Here is a 22500-nt window from a genome sequence, read left to right on the forward strand (position 1 = left end):
ATGTATATCAGATCTGTGAAGTGTATTCTGATCATTTGCATCGTGCAGATTGATAATTTATTTTTTTTATTGTTGAAATAGGTTTTGATGAAAATGACTAGTAAACAAGAGAGAGAGAGAGAGAGAGAGAGAGAGAGAGAGAGAGAGTTTATATTGAAATTTGAATTTTAGCATTTTTCAAGAAATTGTAATTTCATATCAAATTTTGAATTCGTTCGATCTAAACTTTTCAAGAAACTGTCATTTCATGTTGAATTTTAAATTTTTATAATTTCTTTTTAAGAAATTGTAATTTCATCTACTTAATTTAGTTTCCCAAAAATCCTATTTCTGTCTCTTCCCAACCATCCGAAGGTGGGATTCAGCTATATATATATCTGTCAGGTAAGTTTCATGAACAAAATGTTATTGTTATAATACAATTAAGTTTGTTCATACTTACCTGGCAGATATATATAATTAAAGTGCCCACCCACCTCCCCTCAGGAGACAGTGGCACTGATAAAATATGAATAGAAAATGGGAATAGTTCCTGATATCCGCCTCCCACGGCGGGAATGGGTACTACCACCTGGCCGCCCACTGCGTGTGCCGCGAATTTTTAAATTCTGTCGGACTTCAGAAAATACAGCTATATATATATCTGCCAGGTAAGTATGAACAAACTTAATTGTATTATAACAATAACATATTTCATCAGTTTTTTTTTATCCTAGAATAAATTTATATGAAAACAATTACATAGTGAATGTGCCAGACAAATAAACAGACAGGCGCTCATAACCAGGTTTGTTAGGCCTAACGGGAGTGAAGAAACGCATGATCCGCTAGTCCCCGAAACCTCAAATGGTTCACAAAGCCTTCCTTCAGCAGAAGAACTCCTCACAGAGGATGAGATAGAGGACTTTGAACGTTTTTTGGCAGAGGATAGGTAGAGGAAATTCCATCCAAAAGGTTTTTTGGTTCATAAATTAGCAAAACAGGAAAGAACAGGGCAGCCAATTGTGTAAATTGTGACAAACATCAAACGTACAAAACCAGAAGAAAAGAAGAAAATAGACAATATGCTATGAATTTATGAGGATCAGAACTTAGGATTGGGTATAGCTTAATGGCTCTTGATGAACTTGTCGTTACGTACATCCCAAATGCACAACAGATTGTCTTCCTCTTACAAATATAAAGGGGATAGTGAAAGAAAAAAATAAAAGTGTGGATAGCAATGGACATAGGAACTTGTAAATTGTGTTTATTAATTTATTTACTCTTCTATCATTGTCTACCTTTATGGTCATAGGCTTGTCAGATAGTAACCATAGTATAATAAATGTATATTAGGCTTCCTAATTGTCTAAAAATGAAAATATAAATGAGTTTAGTAATAACTTTATTTCTCTTCTTTTAGCTTGCCCCTGGTGATATTATATGGGAGGTCAATGGCCAAGAAGTCATTTCACTCACAACAAAAGAAGGTCAGTGTAATGTTTTTATATACTGAAGTGGTCTTACAAAAATTGTCATCTTTATATTTACTATATATTTTTTCCTGAAAGTAATGTGTAGTATTTTTTCCATTAAGTAGTATTTATGATTTAATTGCAAGGTGCTCTGAGGAAGAACATGAAAATTAACTTAATTCTAATTAGAAAATGTTATATAATTAAATGACCATGTAATTACCATTGCATTGTGTTTTATATTGCATTTTGATTTTCAGTTCTCAATTGTTTGCGGTTATCAGCAAATGAAGTGACACTCAAGTTGAAAACTGGTAAGTCTTACATTGATCATTGAGACAATTTTTCCTTGTAGTATCATGTTTTTCTCAACCTGACTTTCATTTTTGCTTTCCTGTTTAAGTAATGTAGGTGGAAGTTAACTTCTCAAGGAATTTTGCCTGCAGATGTATCATTATTTTACCTAGGAAGGAGTGACTGTGGTTGTTATATAAGAGGGAATGCATATCTGCCTGTAAGATTGCAAATATTAGATTAAAATAATATTTTCTTAGGAATTTTAAATGATTTAAATATACTTTTTGCTGACTTTTAAAATCGTCTGATGTAGATGAAGATCAGGTTTCAGTAGGTACATTTATTGATAGGTAAGGTACTTTTTCCAGAGGAAATAACGAGGGTTTTCAGTTTTTAACTGAAAACATTAGTAAATTGCGTCCATATGAATAGAACTGAGTGCTGTATGTTCTTCGGGTGGCTGTTTCACTTATCATCCTCAGAGTTTGCCATGCATACTTTAATTATTAGAAAATGAAAGATACCGTCATGGTTTTATCAACATCTTTGATGTTCACATTCACTTCGGTAGGCAGAGGATACGTACATTGTGTCTACATTATCTCATGTTTTTGTCCAATTGAGTGTACTGTAATCACATTATTATACAAGTGATTAGAAGGCATTAGCTATACCTTGTAATGTATTAGGATGATTTATTTGTAGATTGGTGCCCTTTTAAGGTGATTCACAGGCCATAGATCAGTATTAAAAACATCAGGCATTTTTGTGAGCATTATGTAAAGCTGAAACTCCTCCTGAGAAACGTTTAATGTTCTTTAGGTCTTTCAAATGTATATGACCAAGCCAAACTGCATTTGGATCACCCTAATTATAAGGACTTTCTAATAATAAACTCGGACTTAGTGATACTATACATTTATGTTTTCAGAGCTGAATATGTTTACCAGCACCCTTGCATATACTGTAGATGCCTTGGATCTAAAGATTTAAAGCTTAGGGCAAGGTAAGGTTTCACTTACTAGTTATATGTAAATGGACACATACACTGTTAAGTTAAACTTAATAAAGTTGTCGTTTATAGATAAAAATACTGTATATACCTGCATGTATAGTTGAAGCCCATTGCTATCATGCATAGATGTATTGATTAGGAGAAGTTACTACAAAATTATGGAATGTTTAGATTAAGTGTCTTGGAAACGTAAGAGCTAGTGGGATGTCCATGATAAACAGTTAAGATGATCCGTTATCATCCAATAGGCAATTAAGTTAGATATTTCTTATTCATTTTACCTATTAGTTTTATTGAATGTTGTGTGTAGAAAATAGTTTTATATTTTATCTAAGTGTCATGGGTTTTATATATACAAGACAGAGAGTTAGCTTTTAGAATTACATAAAAGTAAAATTTCAAAGATACGGACAAAGTGAGGGGGCTGGTGACTGCCTTAATCCTTGAAAGGTTTTGGATTTTGACAGAGTTTAAATGGCCAGTTCTACTATCAGAAGATGAAAATAATTTTAACTAAGTTTATAATGTTAAAATTAATAAAAGTACCTAGGAGTACGGTACAATTTAATTGAAACAATTAAGAACATTTTCTCACACACACACAGGATGAGAATGTACGCTTTATTTTTTATTGCTTTTTGTACTGCCCATTCTCATTTATTTACTTATAAGATTTTAAGAGATGATATGATATTTCATGGTTTTTAGATCATTACTTGTTAGGGACCTTTTTTTAAAATTTTTTCCATTGTTTTGTCCTTGTATTTTTAATGTAATTGCCAGAACTTATAATTTTGATTAAAAGCATAGTATACTAAATTCATAATGAATTATTAGAGTTAGGAATTATACATTAGTTGTTCCATCTCTTGATCACTTAGTTATTTTTGCCTTCTAAATAAAGAGGTAAATAATGTTTCTGGAGCCTCACAATTCCGGATCTTTGAGGTTTCACATTTAAGCAACCCATGAAAATAATTGAGGATAATTACCTTACCTCTGAAGTAGCTATCTCTCTTTTGAGAAATTTTGAGAGTAAAGTAGGTGTTAACAGAAGGGTTCAATCAGCCACCCATAAAAAAGAATATTTCCTTTTTATTGTTGTGCATTCATACAAGGGTAAGTCATTGCCTTACTAGAGCCTTTTTCATCATTCCTTAAAGGCAGACGAACTATGAATTTGCCAAGATGATGATCATCCTTTTCAGGTGATGAGGAATACCCTTTGGTTGGGTATGACACTCTGTCATTAACCTTTCTTTCATTTTCAGCTCAAAATCTAATAAGCACTTTACATAATTTTAATCTTAATTGATGCCACAGTGTTTTCATAATTTATGCTGTATTTCCATGTTTTCTCCAGATGCTACCATATTCTTCTTGGTTTTCTTGGCATACTGATTTGCCCAAAGCTGTGTTTTTAATAACCAGTACAGAAAATAAACTTACACTTTGATTTGCATGTACATAGTATAGTACATAAAGTACATCAGTCCTTTACAGTGTTAATATTACATCTGTCTGAAGATACTTGACTAACTTTTAGCAATCATTAACATTGCCAGTCTAGAATTGAATGCAGCATTACCAACATCACTGGAAAAATTATGTCAGTTAAACAAAATAAGATTTTCATATACTAAATGGTGGTTAAATATTTCTTTGTGAAATGCTAGAAAGATGTTAAAAAGCTAAGCAACCAGTGATGAAGTCTACACTAGGATGGGAAAGTCAGTGAGTCTCTTAAGATGTTAACAAGCTAGGCATACAAGTGAAGTTTTACTTGACTGAAATCTATTAGCCACAGGATCATATGCTTGGTGTAGATAAGCAACAAGCAGAATTTTTAAAATTAGGAGTTAAGTGAATAGGATGGGGCAAAGTCACAAGTATATGGTTGAATGTAGAGGAATGATTTGCCGTGAAACTCGTTTGGCTATGGAAGAATTTCTTTTCTGTTTATTTTGTTAACTATCTCCCAAGCTTTGTTCTCCCATCATATCCTCAAAACATCACTTTTGGTTCTTATATTGCCATTTCTGTCTCCTTTTAGTATCCCTTCTGACAGGCAATTTTGTCTCTGTATCTGAGATACTTACTTTTCTTCTTCTGATCTACCTGCTTGTGGTGATTATGCCAGGAATACAGTCATTACCTGATGTTCAAAATCATTCTAATCTTCATCATTCTTTTATTATCCACAAACATAAGTTTTCAGTATGTCAGGCTAATGTGAACACTACTCCATTTTGTCATACATGGGTGCCATTCCACTTGTATTCATTTTCTGATGTGCAACAGCTTATTGTGAACAACCAATGTTAATAGTTCTAGTTAATTAACATTTGCACCTTGCTCTTTAGTTTTCCTAAAATGTTGCAACCTTTTTAATGCTCATTTGTACTGAAATGAAATAGGATCCGCCTTATTTTGGCTTGGAGGTTGTTTAGCCATATGGTGAAAGAAAGTTTTCATTGTGAAGTTACCTCATGCTTTTACACTCTGACAAACCCTCCACTTAAGATTTTGTGATCCGATATGGATTATGATTTGCGACTGGTCTTGCAAAATGGAACTGGCTCCTCTCATTACCATTATTTCCTTTCTAGTGATTATTGGTCTCAAGGAAAACTCAATCTTGCATGTTTTCATCAATTCTTTCTGAGGCCTTCTCTTTAAGGGACTGATCTCTTTAATTCCTCAGAATTATGGTAGCATTTCTATATCTTTGAATAGGAACAAATAACTGCACAGCTCTCCTAAGCAACTCATCATAGTCCCCCAAAGTGCCTATAAAAAATTCAATTGGCATACTATGCACATTGGTTATTGGTTGAGGTCACATGCTAGAAGTCTCTTTATTGGTTGAGGTCACATACTAGAAGTCTCTTTTTCTCCATTTTTAAGCCTTCTGACATTAATAACAAAAAGGAGGTCCATGTTACCAAGTCCACAATACACCACTACTAGGAACTTTTTGTTAATCTGTCAATCTCATTCTTCTTATTTAGTAGCTGCTTCTAGATTCAAAATCTTAGAATGAAATCCTATACTTTTCTCTCGAGAAGTCAGCTAAGTTCTGATTGTTTACTTCAACTTCATTAAGTTATTGGATTTACTGGTAAACCCAAATGTGTCATTTTAAATGCCAATCCACTTTTGTGCCTCTGTGATGTAATGTGAAGTACCTAACTGTGGATTTGTTTAGCCTTGTCATTGCTTTCATTGCCATGTTGTGTTATCAGTTTACTTTTTTATCATTTCACCTGTTGTAGACCATCAAACAATGCACCTTATGGCCTTTCTGTGGACAACTTGACTGATATGCCAGCATCTGAGATGAACTCTATTAGGATAGCAGTGCCAAACTCTTGATCTAAACCATGACCAGTTTTATGCATTGATATCGGTTGGTAACATGACCAACCTACATACAGTAATTTTCCTCCCTTAAAGTGTTACACTTCATTAAAAAAAATTGCTGTCTCAATAATATTATGTTTCTATATAAGTCCATAGTGGGCTCTAGTAAGCAGTGGCAGTTACTTCATTAAGTCAGTGATTGTTTTATAAAGCACATTTTATTTGATTGATACATATCATTGTATCTAATCAACCCTCTTCCCCCTCTGACTGGACACAAGGGTGTAAATACCTGGAAGAACACAATCATCTTGGTTAATTCATATTTATCTGTCCTTTGGTTATTGAAGTAACAGACTCTAGGAAGGTAGTGGTTTGTATCCATGAAACAATTTTTTTTTCATTGTATGTATAAAGTTGAGTTTGCTTTGAAGTTTTCATTCTTAGAATAGAGATGAAATGGATATTGAATCCAACTTCAGTCGAGTTCCTGTGATACTCTTGGTTTAGATGCAAAAACTTTTTGTAGTGTGTGAGGGTCTTATTATATGTATTATATTCTTTGAAAGTTGCTTATTGCTATTTTGACATTCCTTATATTCGATATGTCACTCCAGATGTATCTAAAATGTAGAATGAAAGAAGATAGGTTCATGTGATTATGGTCAGCTAAAATAAACTCATTATAAATGAAGTATTTAAAACTGCAGCATAAACATCTTGAAACTATTGCATTGGCCTTTTTAAGAAATGTTAATGTTGCATTATATCTAACCTTTTAATTAATGCTCTGTAATTAAAGGCTATTGAACAAAATATGTCTCTGATTTCATGATTGACTCATACTTGGTGATGAATCTTATTCAGTTCTCCAACAGTTTACTAGAAAAATTAACTTTTAAAATGGCTTTTTATATGTGAAGTTCTTTTCTTGTTGATCAACAATAATTCCCAGTTAATTAAAGATACAAACCCAAAGGTAATTATTTCCAGACATATGGAGTATCATTATTATTAATAGGGGTTAGTTTTTCCAGACCTCTCAAGTAGACTCTTCTCGGGCTGGTTCTCAGGGATCAATCCTGAAGAAGAAGAAAAAAAAAAAAAGACTTTATTTGAGAAACCTGTCTTATTTAAAAAATTTATGATGTTATTATATGGAGTATCAGCTAACTACTATTTGGACTAGGGCTTTTTTCCAAAGATAGCCAAAGATTTGGAAAAGTCATAAGGGGATACTGTTCCCAAAACTTGTAGAACGCAAAACAATACATACATCATTATGGAAGAAGTAAATAAAAGTGCGATAGTGAAAACATTTCGTCCATGGATTTCTAATTTATAGAATTTTGATAACTATAAAAACTATTGCTGCAGCTTTCTGAACTTAGATTATTGCTTAACTTGAGTCAGGCTTTCAAATACATATTTAACATATAAATTTATCGTATAAAAATTGCTTTTTTGTAATGTTTAAAATTAATTACAACAGGTTTCATAGGATATTCCTATTGTGGTTTAGTATAAGTGCGTTGGCGTGGATGAATATAGATCAAATTACAGAACTGTAAACTGAAACCATTAAGTTAATTTTGAATTTTTTTACCTTTTAATCTGTTGTGTTGAAAAAATAAAAGGAAAAGTTTTGTCTCATAAAATTAATGAAGTTTAAACTTGTGTTTGTTGTCATCTCTCAGCTATGATTGATATACATTTTAAAATAGGTAAAAGGATAAGCAAACATTAAGAGTTCTTTCAATGTAATTTTCATTATTTTTTAATTGTTCTTAAGGTGAGGTATCATGGTTGTATAGAAAGCAAGTTTAATCAAATGTCTTTTGGGCTAAATCATGTCTTGTGGGCTAAAAAGTTTGGAAATTAGTGTATGAATGGCAACCTGTTACATATAATTAGAGATGATTGTAGAGGAACTTTGTCTAGCCATACTATGCCATAGTCATTTTTAGTTTTTCTCTTTCTTATTAGGTACCGTAAATTGCATTTTATATGGTTTTTTATTTGGATCTGAGGAGCTGTTATATGAATGGTATTATATAGTTTTAAGTAATGGAAATTTATAACTAAATTTAGGGTTTGATTAATGGCAAACAATTAAACTAGTGTCTAATTTGAAATGGTGTTTTTTGTCAGGCGTATTCTTTAGGAGGCAGTCATTGTTTAAACAGCTATATAATGATAATTTTAATGCAACATTAATTTGTATTATTGTTTATTTAATCTTGCAGTTATATATGAATATATTGGTGCCATGTTTTTGAGGATGAACATTTAGGAACATTGCAAGTGTGAACTAAAGCTTTTGAAGTAGAAGAAGGTTGTTTGATTGGCTGTAGTTTGTTGCTAAATTATTGTATACTTACTTTATTTTCAATGAGGATGCACAGAATGCTCGAACATACTCGTCATGTCTGGTCTGTTGTTGTTTGGAGTGCTGTGTTGCTGCTTATGACATGCCATTTGTAATGTGACACATGTCCATCCTCATGAGTAATAGTTGTAAGATGAAATTCAAACCATGAGGTGGCAAATGATCAAACATGGAAGATTTTTCAGTACTGACTGAAGTTGAAAATTTGTTGAAAATTACATTAAGGGGATTGCTTTTCAGTGTTTGCATTTTGTACTTCGCATGACTGTGTCAGATGTTTCACATACTTCTGTTTTATGGATTTTTTTTTTTTCAGAAAATCAGTACTTTATAGAGTATAGATATTGATGTACAGTATATTTAAGGAAAGACTGTTGCTTTTTAAGTGTGCTATTTTTTAAAGCTTGCCTTTTTTACTCTTTGTAACCACTTGTATTTAGTATTGCCATTTGATTTTCCTTATGTTTTAAATGTTTTGAAGCTATTAATAGAACTTCGACAAATCTTGACAGCTTTGAGTACAACATTTTTTTATAATGCAAAAGTGCAGTTGTTTGTGGTCATTGCTTTTTATAAAATGTGTTTTGAAGGTCTTTGAAGACTTGATTTTATAGCAAAAGTTGTACATTTATGTATAGTTTGGACATTTTCTTGAGTACTGCAACTGTATTTGTTAAAAGTTTTTCATACTAATGAAATATATTTTGATTAGATGGTGATATTTTATTAGCATTGTGTGACTGGCATAAGTACAAAAGCTTTGTTTTATAAGTACATATATGAACTATATTATAAGGAATTATTTTCAAATTGTCATTGCTACCTACATGGTGTTCTCAATTTGATAGCATGTATTCTGTGCTTCATATTGTGCAAGACCATAACACAGTACGTACTTAGAAATAACTGCTTGTGGTTTTGCACCATCAAAAAATGTGGAGTTTCAGTCATGTTGAAGTATTTCATTACTAATTTGGAATTAATCACAATCATTTGACCAATGAATATTTAATTATTAACCCTCATATCTATTTATCCCTATCGGATACATTTCTGGCCAGCCTTACCAGTCAAGTGTTTTTTAGTCAGGAACCTGGTTAAATATAAAATAATAATAATAATAATAATAATAATAATAATAATAATAATAAAGTCCTTCCATGATCCTTTTTCTTTCATTCTGCCAATAATTTGTGATTATTTATTCTATCTCATTTCATGCATACATTCATAAGTATGAGGTTAAGCTGACATTGGTCACCGAGTCAATTTTTAACCATTATACTTGTACAGATGCTCCTTACTTAAGAACTTTCAACTTACGAACTTTCAGAGATAAGAACAACCATAATCGTAAATTAATGCTGTACTTTACTGTATTATTATCATAATTTGCCTAATATATCTATGTAATGTATTTAGGTGTTATATATCATTTGTATTAATAAATTGTGAGAGAGAGAGAGAGAGAGAGAGAGAGAGAGAGAGAGAGAGAGAGAGAGAGAGCATACAATGGTCATTAGCTATTGCTCCAAGGTGAGGAATGGCTGTCGAGGATTAACTCTGGTATACTGGTTAGACAATGAGAGGTGAAGGTTCTTTAGTTTCTCTTAAATTTTCTTCAAACGTCTTGTCTAAAACAAGGTCATGGGTATGTAGACCTGAGCTTAAAGTAATTTTTTTATTTGGTAGCTGTGTTAAAGCAGATTGCAGTGCAGATTAGACCATTCAGTACTTTGTCATCCTTGTTATTTTTCACTTAAATAGACAAAACAAGCATTATTTATTTTTTTGGCGAGTTCTAAATGAATATTTATGCATATACAGTGGACCCCCCGTATTCGCGTTCTCCGGATTCGCGGACTCACACATTCGCGGATTTCTCTCGGGAACGTTTCCCTGTATTATTCGCGGAAAATTCGCGCATTCGCGGTATTTTTCTATGAGAAATCTCCACAAATTCCTGGTTTTCGTTATCAATTTCATCATAAAATGCACTTTTTGTGATAAAACTATTAAAAAAACCAAGTATGAAAATTTTTAGTGGTTTTTCTTAAGTTTTAACTAACAAAATAGGCTGTTTTTAGCCTTTTTATAGGGGTTCCAAACATTCGCGGATTCTAACTATTCGCTGGGGGGTCTGGTACGCATCCCCCGCGAATACGGGGGGACCACTGTATGTATTCTTTCTGACATTTGATACTGTATTTATCTGGAACAAATACAGTGAATCACAATCCATACATGGGGAAGGGAAAACACGTATCTTTAATATGTCTACTGCAAATCTGATTGATTGGGCTTGTTCCTTCAATTTTTGCCAGAACTTACTTAAATCCATGTCTTTATGTTTGGATAGCGATTCATTTTATTTGGGTTACACAGCTAAAGAATTAATAAGAATAAATCAACATGAATCAACATATTCACTTATAATAATTGGTCTGAAGAATTTGAGCCAAAGTCCGTATACAACTCTTGACCCTAATCTGCACAAGGTATTTGAAGGATAATGATATAATAGTAAAATGAAGAAATATTATTACTAGAAGTCTTGGAGAATCAGCACTGATACAGCAAATAATGGAAAATAATATTAATTGAAGCCCAAGTCCTTATACATGTTACCCCATTCAGCTCAAGATGTTTGAAGGAGGTTTAGAAGGGAAACTAGAACTCTGCATTTTTTTGTTAAAGTCCTTTGCCACTCCTTGTTTGTCCAGTATCTAAGTTAATCCCTGACAGTTGTTCTTCAACTTGAAAGGTACTTCAAATGTTATGATGTTTCTATATTAAAATTACTGTGTACCCCCATAAATCTTAATTTTTTTTATGTCAAACAGAGCCTTCTTGGTCATCTTTTATTCTATTCAGTTGTTAGCTTAGGTTAGGTTAGGCTAGATTAGTTGTGTAATATATCAAAGGTAAAGAGGTAAAATACATACTGAAGTGCAGACAGAAGTGGATTAAATGATTTCAGTAGATATTGAAAAAGTACATTAGATTAATAATTCCAAAACAAGAATAATGATATGTAATAGAGTAATTTTAGTCCCCTGGAGGTTTCCTATTATATAAGGACAAATCATTCTAGATGTGCAATTTAGGTAGGCAGTCTATTGAGTACATAGTAAAAGAAAAAAAAAAGTATTAGAAGGAATGAGTTTAACGAGTTAACCCACTGGGTACCTTGTCCCCTATTAATGATCCTTTATACAAATTTAAACATTCAAGTATATGTAACTGTAGTTAAAATTACCAAAAGTAACTCGTTTGAAAACCTGCAAGGTCCTCCCAAAAAAGTGGTGGTAGTAAAAACTAAATTAGCACTTCAGTTATGGCACTGTTACTGACTATGCTGATTTCCTCAAATGTGTATTATGACTTTCATTTTAAGTGGAATATTTAAATTTACAGTTTTTTATAGTTTTTTTTTATGAGCCTTTACTGTAACTTTACAAATCAGTTTCTTATCAGCATTTACTGTAACTACAATTCATTGGAAATTTATGTTCAGTAATGAGTAATTCTTATTTAAGTGTTTTGGATTTCGCGTATTAAACAAATGATATTCCTATTATCTTTGTAAGAACACAGTTTCTTCATTGTTACTTTTGTTCATCAGGCTTTCCCTTTGCTCAGAGAAATTTTTCTGGTGTGCTCTCTCTGAACTTCCATGTGTTTCAGGTCCAACTATACACTTTTTCCATGTTAACCCTTAAACGCCAAGCCGGTATTTCCGAAAGTGTCTCCCGTATGCCGGCGGCGTTCGCGAGTGAGTGCCAAAGCGGAAATTTTTTTTTTTTTTTAAATCACAGCACGCTCAATTTTCAAGATTAAGAGTTAATTTTTGGCTCCTTTTTTGTCATTGACTGAAGTTTAGTATGGAACCATCAGAAATGAAAAAAAATATCATTATCATATATAAATATTAGAATATATGACAGCACAAAAAAATTTTTTCATATATAATTGTATACAAATCGGGCTGTGAGCAAAACGGTTAAAGCTAATGAGTTAATTATTTTTTCGTTGTATTGTACACTATATTGTGATGATTTTGGTAGATAACAAATTGTAAAACGATCAAAGCAACACAGAGAAAATATTATCACAATGTGATGCATGAATTCGTAACGCGCGGACGTAAAACAAAGCTGTTTTCAAAAATGTACCATAAATCGAAATATTGTGCTAGAGACTTCCCGTTTGTTGCAAAATGAAGGTAATTGATTGTATATTACCAGACTGTAAGTGTTGTAGCTTACGATTGCAGTTTTCGACCATTTCGAGTAAGTTGACCGAAGGACAAATTTTTTCTATTTATCGTTATTTATATGAAAATATTTCAAAACTGATAAAAGCTACAACCATGGGTTGTTTTTTTGTTGTATTCTACATGCAATTGCGCACATTTTCATACATAAAACTTTATGTAACGGCTAATTTAAAATGGTGCAAACATGACGACAATCGGACGAAAAAATTTATGGTTTTTTTTGGAAGAGTTAATGCGGTGACATAAGGAAAAAGTTTTTTTCATAAATTCACCATAAATCAAAATATTGTGCTAGAGACTTCTAATTTGTTGCAAAATAAAGGTAAATGATTGAATATTAATAGAATGTAATGGTTTTAGCTTACAATTGCGTTTTTTAACCATCTCGGTTGAGTCAAAGTTGACCAAAGGTTGAAATTTTGGCACTTATCGTTAATTTTATGAAAATATTTCAAAACTGATGAAAGCTACAACCATGGTTTGTTTTTGTTGTATTCTATATGAAATTGTGCACATTTTCATATATAAAACTTTATGTAACGGCTAATTTAAAATGGTGCAAACATGACGACAATCAGACAAAAAAAATTTGATTTTTTTCCGAAGAGTTTCCGCGCAGACGTAAGAAAAATGTTTTTTTTTTTTCATAAATTCACCATAAATCGAAATATTGTGCTAGAGACTTCTAATTTGTTGCAAAATAAAGGTAAATGATTGAATATTACTAGAATGTAAGAATTTTAGCTTACAATTGCGTTTTTTTACCATTTCAGTCGAGTCAAAGTTGACCGAAAGTTGATATTTTGGCACTTATCGTTATTTATATGAAAATACTTCAAATCTGATAAAAGCTACAACCATGGGTTGTTTATTGTTGTATTCCACATGGAATTGCGCACATTTTCATATATAAAACTTTATTTAACGGCTAATATAAAACTGCAAAATTACAACAATCGGACGAAAAAATATCTGATTTTTTCATAAGAGTTACCCCGCGGATGTAAAGAAAATGTTTTTTTCATAAATTCACCATAAATCGAAATATTGTGCTAGAGACTTCCAGTTTGTTGTAAAATGAAGGTAAATGATTGAATATTACTAGAATATAAGAGTTTTAGCTTACAATTGCATTTTTTGACCATTTCGGTAGAGTCAAAGTTGACCAAAGGTTGAAATTTTGGCACATCGTTATTTATATGAACATATTCCAAAACTGGTAAAAGCTACAACCATGAGTTGTTTTTGTTGTATTCTACATGAAATTGCACACATTTTCATATATAAAACTATGTAATGGCTAATATAAAATGGTGCAAAAAATTATGTCAAAGTGACGAAATAATTTCTGAGATGTGTCACTGATGCTTTTTGTGCGAGAAGAAAGGAATTTGCGCTTTCGCGCCTGCGTAACGATTGTAAACAAAATAACGCCTTGATCCGTGAACTCCCAGCATCCCCCAAGGCGCGTGATTCAAAAGTTTTCGCATAGTAGGCCTATAACTATTTTTCCGCGAATTTATAAAAAAAAAATTTCGTTGACATTTCGTACATCGGTTCGGCACCCAACAGACAATTTTTGTCGACGTTTAATACGTCCAATCGGCGTTAAAGGGTTAAGGATCATCACAATTGTCATCATCATACTACAGTATCTCTGTTTCTATAACCACTACCACTATAATAAATGAGTAGCCTTTAATTTTGTGTCCAAACTGTCAGAATATATTCTCATCTCTGGTAACCACATCTCAGCCATTCTTTATTTGTAATACATACAGTGCAATCATCATGTCATACATAGGCTGTGAATCTCAGAATTTTTTGGTCATATGCTTTTAGTACAGTACTCGTCAAACGGCCTAATATCTTGTCAAATTTTGAAGGAACAGAAAAGTTATGAAGAAATGTCATCAGTGCATTAGGCTGCTTACAGCGCAAAGAGAAAGGGGTGGAGCTTAGACACTAGACAAGGTGAGAGCTCTCAGTCACTTGTTTGAAGGCTTAGTAAGGGGCTGTACATATTTTTTGGTCAGTGCTCCCAATGCAATTTTTGCCTCACGTATCACTTGATTGCCCCCTGTAACCTTAATATGGGCCAAGATGGTGATTTGAGTCAACAGATAATAGCACAGCTATGTGCATTGAACCAATCTGGCCTTAAAACAAAGCAGATATCGGATCAACTGGATGTGACAGGTGTTCAGTTTGACATTGGGTTGCCAGATTTAACAAAGGTGGCAACCTTGAGATTCCATCTCCAAAAAAGTGCTTTGGTATGTCTAAGAAGACTTCTGATCGAAGTTTGACTGTTCTCAAGCATCAATTACTTTGTAAAGACATCTAATTAGGCATACCAGGGCACTTTTTTTGAGATGGAATCTCATGGTTGCTGCCTTCGTTAAATCTGGCAACCCAACATCAAACTGAATGCCTGCTCACATCCAGTTGATCCAGTATCTGCTTTGCTTTAAGGCCAGATTGCTTCAATGCACATATCTGTGCTATTATTTGATGGCTCAAATCATCATCTTAGCCCATATTAAGGTCACAAGGGGCAATAAAGTGATACGTGTTAGGCAAAAATTGTGGTGGGAATGCTGACCAAAAAATATATACAGTCCCTTACTAAACTTCCAAACAAGTGACTTGAGAGCTCTCTTCTTGTCAAATGTCTATACTCCACCCCTTTCTCTACATGTTGTAAGCAGCCTAGTGTACAGATGAAATTACTTCATAACTTTAACATTCCTTCAAAATTCGATAAGACATTAGGCCACTTGGCACTAAGCAGCCTAATACCTTGTTGAGTACTGTATTTCCCCATTTTCTTGGAAAGAGCCATTCTCCTCTATGCAAGGGAGATCAGATAGTATTCATGCCATAATTGTTTTGTTTATTAATGGTGTATTTATTTTTCAGTTGCCTAGTTTTCTTTTTCCACTTTATCCATGTTGCTACATACACGTACTACGATTTCTCACTGCCTTCTCGAAACTAACTTCACAATCTGATAAGTCGACAAGATAAAGAGATATATTATACATACTCTTGGATCAGCTGCTTTGACATAACTAGCTGTTCTTAATCTCTTCACTGAAAGCTCCTCTTACACGTTCTTATCATAGATTTTTTTTTTTTTAAATACATAATCCATTATATTCATCACGTAGTAGAGCATTCCCCCTTCATTTTGCCTGCAGCATCCATATGGCCACTTTGTAGACTGGACTTCCTAAGGTGGTTAGTTGTAGCTGTCTTGGTTATTGGTGGAGTTAAGTTTTGATTTTATGTTTATAATTGGCTGTCTGGTTGAGTGGTACACTGCCATTGTCACTTAAATGTAGTGAAATACTGCACCAGTTAGTCCCAGCTGTAGAAATGGATACTGGTGTCTGCTAGAGTCAAGAGGAAGAAGAGAAACAAGTTTAATGGAGACCAGTAGCAGGGTTTTACCATAGAACTAAAATTAATTTTTTATATGATAAACAGAAACCCCTAAAAAACTGAAAATTATGAAGATACAGTATTAATAAACTCTTGTTAGTAAAAAAAAATCCATTATGAATACAAATATAACTTACTATTACTACTTTTACTACTATAACTACCACCACTACAGTATTTGATGTACAAAAATCTATAAGTATTTTAAGATGAGATCATACCTGCAGGCATGTGTTATCTTTGTAAAGGTGCGGCCTGACGGTATACAGGGGAAGCTAATAAAGTATAATCCACTGTCCTTTAGGTCAGCTGTGCATTACAAGTATTTTGTCTTTACTATATTTTTTTTAGGAGTATTTTTTATGATTGTGTTTATAATGTTTTGGATTGTATTTTTAATGTTTTGAAGTGCATTATACTATACAGGTACTGCATTACAAATGGAAGGTCTTATCTTTGTAGAGGTATGTGCAGTATATTTTCTCTGTCATTTCCAGATGCAGGGATCCAGCAACGTGTTCAGCAATACTTAGCAACCCCTAACAACCCAGATGTTCTTCGAACAGCAATCACAAGAGATGATCTTCAGGGAGTAAAGCAAATCAAAGCAAAGAAGTCTGCCAGTAGAACACCTCCAGAACAGTCATCTTCAACTCCGCCTTCCCTTCCGAGTCCCACTCTTTCAGATGCCTCAGACCGGGCTTCAATAAGCCATGGTTCAAATCACACAGCTTCAGAAAATGGCATACACATAAGGGACAGAACATCAGCAGAAAATGAACGCAATACCCACAAGAAGCCCAAAAGTGAAGCATATTTGATGACAGGTGACCTTATTTTAAATCTCTCACGGACTTCCCATGATCCTAGTTGGCTACCTCAGCAGAAAACCGTTGATGACTTGAGAAAATCTGGGAGCTCAAGTGTTCCTACAAGTCCAAATGAAAGTGAATTTCATACAAGTAGGTTAGCCAAACATGAAGTGGGAAGTCCGCAGAGCTTGTGTTCGCCTGTGTCTGCTGACAATAACACTGGTGGTGTGCAATTTACTTATCCCCCAACTAGCACATCTGTAAGAATATCCAAATCTGAGGACCATTTGCAATATCAGAAGGATAATATGTGTGCAGTTAACATAGAGCTAGATGATGATGTGACGTCTTCTCTTAACACGCTTTTAGATACCCGTGATGATTCTAGAACTTCCCCAGACCCCGAGGACCGTGATCACCGTATTGTGTGGACATTCAATGCCCCAACCTCCCCAGATAGTGTACATTCAAGTCATGATTCAGACAGCCCCTTAATCCGGTCTCCCTCCCCAGCATCTCCTCTCTCCCCAACATCATCCATGCAGTATTCATGTAGTGGTGTGTATGATAAAATGTGCAGTGGGCGTGACTCCCTTGGCAGCTCTAACAGGTCTGAGAATGTTTTATCTAACAGTTCTAGTTTAACTAGTCCGGACACTGATGTGCCCGATGAACTTGAATGGGACGACACGACGCCTACCTTGCATATTCCTTCTTCTCATGCTAACGGATTTAGTGCCAAAGATTTGCTTCCCAATGGACGTAACAACATGGGTAGTGTAATGACTACTGATAGAGGTCTAGTCTCTGATAGAGCCAAAGTAAGAAAACAGGATGAAAATCGTATTGTGATAAAAGTAGAAGGACCTGATAAGAATAGCAAGAGGAAAAGACCTCAACAATTAAGTAAAAGTGGTGAGCAGCTACACCAAGAACCCCCTGATGTTAACGATGTTTCCCGTGACCCAGATTTGACCCCTACTAACACACGACCCCCAACCCCAGGCTCAGGCACCCTCTCCCCCGACACTTTAGCTTATCAGGAATTACGTGAATCTGAAGATGAAATTACCTGTCTTTCAGAAGAGGATGGGGTAGGAAAGGCTTCCATACGAACCTCAAGTACCACCTCTCCTCCTCTAAGTGAAGATGAGTCAGACATTGACTCTCTGCACAGCTTCCATTATAGTCCTAAGGCTGTGGACATCCCGTCTGCTGTCAGATTGGCAAAACGCCTTGTTACCCTAGATGGCTTTAAGAAATCTGATGTTTCCAGACATTTATCTAAAAAGTAAGTACAGAAAAGTATTTTTTTCTAATAATTTGGGTGTATAAGATGTGTTAAATTTTTTAATTTATTTATTGGAGCTATAAGTGTTTTATGCATTTGAAAATAGTTCCTCACTGGACAAGAGGGTTCCGTACTAGACTATCAATATGGTAGCTCGAGTTCGCTCCCCACGGCCACCAGTGCAGAATCAGAGGAGTTTATTTCTAGTGATTAGAAATTCATTTCTCAATATAGTGTGGTTCAGAGCCCACAATAAGCTGTAGGTCCTGTTGCTAAGAAACCATTTGGTTCCTAGCCACGTAAAAAAATTCTGATCTTTCAGGCCAACCCTAGGAAAGCTGTTGATCAGCTCAGTGGTCAGGTAAAACTAATATATACTTATTTATGCTTTTAAACATTGAGAGGGATGCTCTTTTTATGCTGTTATTTGAAAATTTAAGTTATAATCCTCCAAGGTTTTACTGAGAGGTGTCAAATCTTGGAATACCTAGTTTTAGAAATTTAACCCTCCTCAATATTTTCATTATCCACAGCCTAATATTCCAGTACGTAATGCTTACCCTGACCTTTACTCCACAGCTGAAGTTTACTCAGGTTTTCATTAAAGTTTCAAGTTTGTTCTTTACTAACTTTTAAACCCCTATCATTATATCTCTGAATTTGAATTGGATGAAATGCTCAGAGCTATTTGTACTCCTATTATTTTGTTAACAAAAGTCAATGAATGTATTGCACTATTGTCTTGATCTGATTGCATATTCACATATGCTAGGTTAGACTATGGTAGGAGCTAACTTGGGCCAAGCCAAGATCTATGCTCTTATCAGCAGTTTGCCACTTTCCACAACTCAGTTGTATCTGTTAGTGCATAAAAGAAAGGGGCTACTGTAATTTTTAATAGAATTATTTTTTTCAGTTTGATGAGAGCCTTCATGTTCATACCTGAGGGCTGGTTTTGTGAAAAATCAACATATTTGCTGCTCACTTTTTATCCATATTTTCCTACTTTCTTGCCTATTGCAGTGAGAGAGGTGAATAATTCAAATGTTCATCAGAGGTACAAGCCATCATTTCATAAATGTCTTTTTTGTATATGTAACTTACCAAGTAATTACTTAGCTAAAAGTTTCAGTATCGGCAGCTAAAATTTTTTGAAAAATCGTGGTAGTGATTCTTTTGTTTTTAGTGTAGTTAAACCACCCCGCCCATTTTCGGGAAAGAGAGGAACAACTGAGCAGGGAGAACCAATTTGTTTCTGCTGGCTTTTGACGACAGTCATGAGGAACAGCGATTTTTTAAAATTCTATATTCTTTGATTCTGTTGGACTATACCTGAAATTGGTGAAGTGTTTTGTTTTCGGTAGCCTTTCAGTGGTTTAGATTTATAGGATTGATTTCTTATGACTTTTGTGCCTGATAAAGACTTTGCTTTTCAACTTGTTAGTCTGACACAAGAAACTTGGTGCCATAAATGCCATAAATCAGCTTGGAAAAGAGCTAGAAAAGCATTTTATTTAACTACAGTAGGGCCTCGATAATCGCGGGGGATAGGGCCCAGAATACCCCGTGATAAGTAAATACCCGTGTTATCCTGGTACCCCCCCTAAAAATTGCTTTATACAGCCTACTTTAATAATTAACCCACCCAAGACCACTATTTCAATGTTTATAACTGCCTACTTTAGTTCAAGCACCAAATATGTCTTCAACTATCACCTTAAACTAAATTCAAGACAGTTTCAAAGTTATTCTTTCCTATCTTCAATTTCCCCTTCATCAGATCAGCAAACAAAAGTATATTACCTAACAATTTCTTTCTATTTTCATGATTTGGCTGCTGCACCAAACTAAAAGTACATAGTATATCTGTTTTGTGAATGAACATATTTATGATAAAAAAACATGAATTACTGTAAAGATTACAGGACCAACTATAATATTAATGTATAAACAGCAAAATACAGCAATAAAAATCTAGTTTTGTCTTTTGTTTATGTTTAGAATCAGCTGATGGACGTTTATTACTGAAAGAATTATTTTGGAAAACAATTTAGTTGCTAAAAGAAACTAATTTATTAATGGAATTATTATTATTTTTAACTTTGTGCATAATAGTTTATGATATTATGATACAGTAATTCATATTTCATTGAGAGAGAGAGAGAGAGAGAGAGAGAGAGAGAGAGAGAGAGAGAGAGAGAGAGAGAGAGAGCAGCTTGGGATGAGAGTAACTGTTGAATAGCTTGAGAGAGCAGCATAGGACGAGTGTACTGTTACTAGCTTAGCCCGAGAATAACATGATGAAATTTGTATTTTAAATATTTTTATGGTGATAAGAAATGAAACATGGATAGTGATAAGATATTCTCTTGTATACTGTTATAATGTGATAATCATTGAGAGAGAGAGAGAGAGAGAGAGAGAGAGAGAGAGGAGAGAGAGAGAGAGAGAGAGAAGAGAGAGTTTTAGAGATTTTGCTATTTACATTCATAGTATTTGAAAATTTGTAAATGAGTGTATCCTAAAAATGCATTTAGTCATGAAAAGAAGAAGAAAACACAGTAATTAGTGAATCTTGCTCTATGATAAAATTCGTGATTTCGTTAATTTTCCGGTATATACGTAGTATTTGGGCTCCACAAAAAAAGCAAGTAAAGTTATTTATGACAGAATATAGAGGATACTTACGTAAAAATACATTGGTAGTTTGTAGAACGGTGTAACCACTATCACATTGTGTAAAGATAGTATGTATGAACGAGACTGGGTTTGGTGACGTCACGGTGGTCATACATATTTTTTTCGTGAATGAATATACATTTATAATAAAAAAATAGTTACTGTACTGCTTAGAGTACCATACTGCAATATTAATGTAATCACATCAAAATAAAGTAATCATTACATGCTATAAACATGTAAAGTGTATTTTTGTCTTTTGAATAATGCATTCCCCAAGGAATTATTCCTTGAAGATACTTTTTATTATGAAGATATGCCAATAATATATAAGATATGCATTTTATTATGAATATATGACATTAATATATACGGTAAAAATGGTTTTATTATGTTTACACTTCGTCGCCGATGGCAAACAACAATACGATAATCTATGACAATTGTCGTTTGTATGACTGCAGTGTTCAGAGAAGTTGACTACGTTATACCAAAACAATAATGGAGTTCGAATTGAAAATTAATGTTTTCCTAAATGTTATTACTACTGTAATTACACTACTACTATTAACATTTCTAAAAGGTTAAGAATGACAAAGGTGCTGTTAAGTGTAACTCGATGTTTACATTTCTGCTGGACGCTCAACTACAAGTTGATGTCAATGATGTGGGATTATTCCATGAATAGGCTATATATTATGAAGATATGCCAATAATATATAAGGTGAGAATGGTTTTATTACCTTTATTGTCAGTTAATATCATAATGTGAATCTGTTCATGCATTTGTTGGTTATCGGAACCCGACGAGGCTTAGCCTACCAGGGATTCATACCAGCGTTATAGACTGAGAAGTGGTCCAAGGAAAAACCCGTGATTAACTGAATCCGTGATTAATGATCCGTGACTAAGCGAGGCCCCACTGTAATGACAAACTTGCATGTAGTAAGCATAACATTCTAAAATTACAGTATAATGAAAGGTTTCTAGAAATTCCTAGGATTTTAAAGCTTTTTAACATAAATGTTGTTTTCAGTAATATCAATGTTAAGAGTTAAGTAATAAAAAAATTCTCCCTAAAGATATACCCGGCTGCATATATGAAATTCCTTGTACAAAATGTGATAAAATATATTACGGACAAACCGAAAAATCCCTTCTCACAACGAATCAAACACCACCAATATTCTGTGAGAACTGGACAAATATCGAATGCATTATTCGTACATATGAGATACTTATATCATCCAATTAACTGGAGTCAAATAAGAGCTTTCATCCCATGTAATGACAAAGTTGAAAGGAATATCATTGAATCTTGTTTCATCAAGTCAAATAATGGAAATGTTCTAAATTTAAGTCTTGGTTTATTGAGACTTGATGCCTTCATAATGAAAAATATTGTAGATAAGTATAAGCAACAAAAGTAATATAGTATTCAGTTTTATATATGGTTTTGGACTTTTGTATG

General features: G+C 33.7%; 1 protein-coding gene across 6 annotated transcripts in view; it reads left to right on the forward strand.

Annotated features, from left to right (window-relative positions):
• LOC135221032 (PH and SEC7 domain-containing protein-like) overlaps positions 1-22500 on the forward strand; it is a 183265-nt gene that overhangs the window by 53787 nt on the left and 106978 nt on the right. For 4 of the 6 annotated variants that reach the window (XM_064258760.1, XM_064258763.1, XM_064258762.1 and 1 more), the window contains exons 2-5: positions 1406-1472; positions 1718-1771; positions 16745-18350; positions 18673-18711. In XM_064258760.1, coding sequence (XP_064114830.1) covers positions 1406-1472; positions 1718-1771; positions 16745-18350; positions 18673-18711 — 1766 coding nt within the window. The remainder of the gene's footprint in view (positions 1-1405; positions 1473-1717; positions 1772-16744; positions 18351-18672; positions 18712-22500) is intronic. The other 2 variants (XM_064258765.1, XM_064258761.1) reach the window with 2 other exon arrangements.

Source organism: Macrobrachium nipponense, chromosome 2 (assembly GCF_015104395.2).
Source record: "Macrobrachium nipponense isolate FS-2020 chromosome 2, ASM1510439v2, whole genome shotgun sequence".
Classification (NCBI taxonomy): domain Eukaryota; kingdom Metazoa; phylum Arthropoda; class Malacostraca; order Decapoda; family Palaemonidae; genus Macrobrachium; species Macrobrachium nipponense.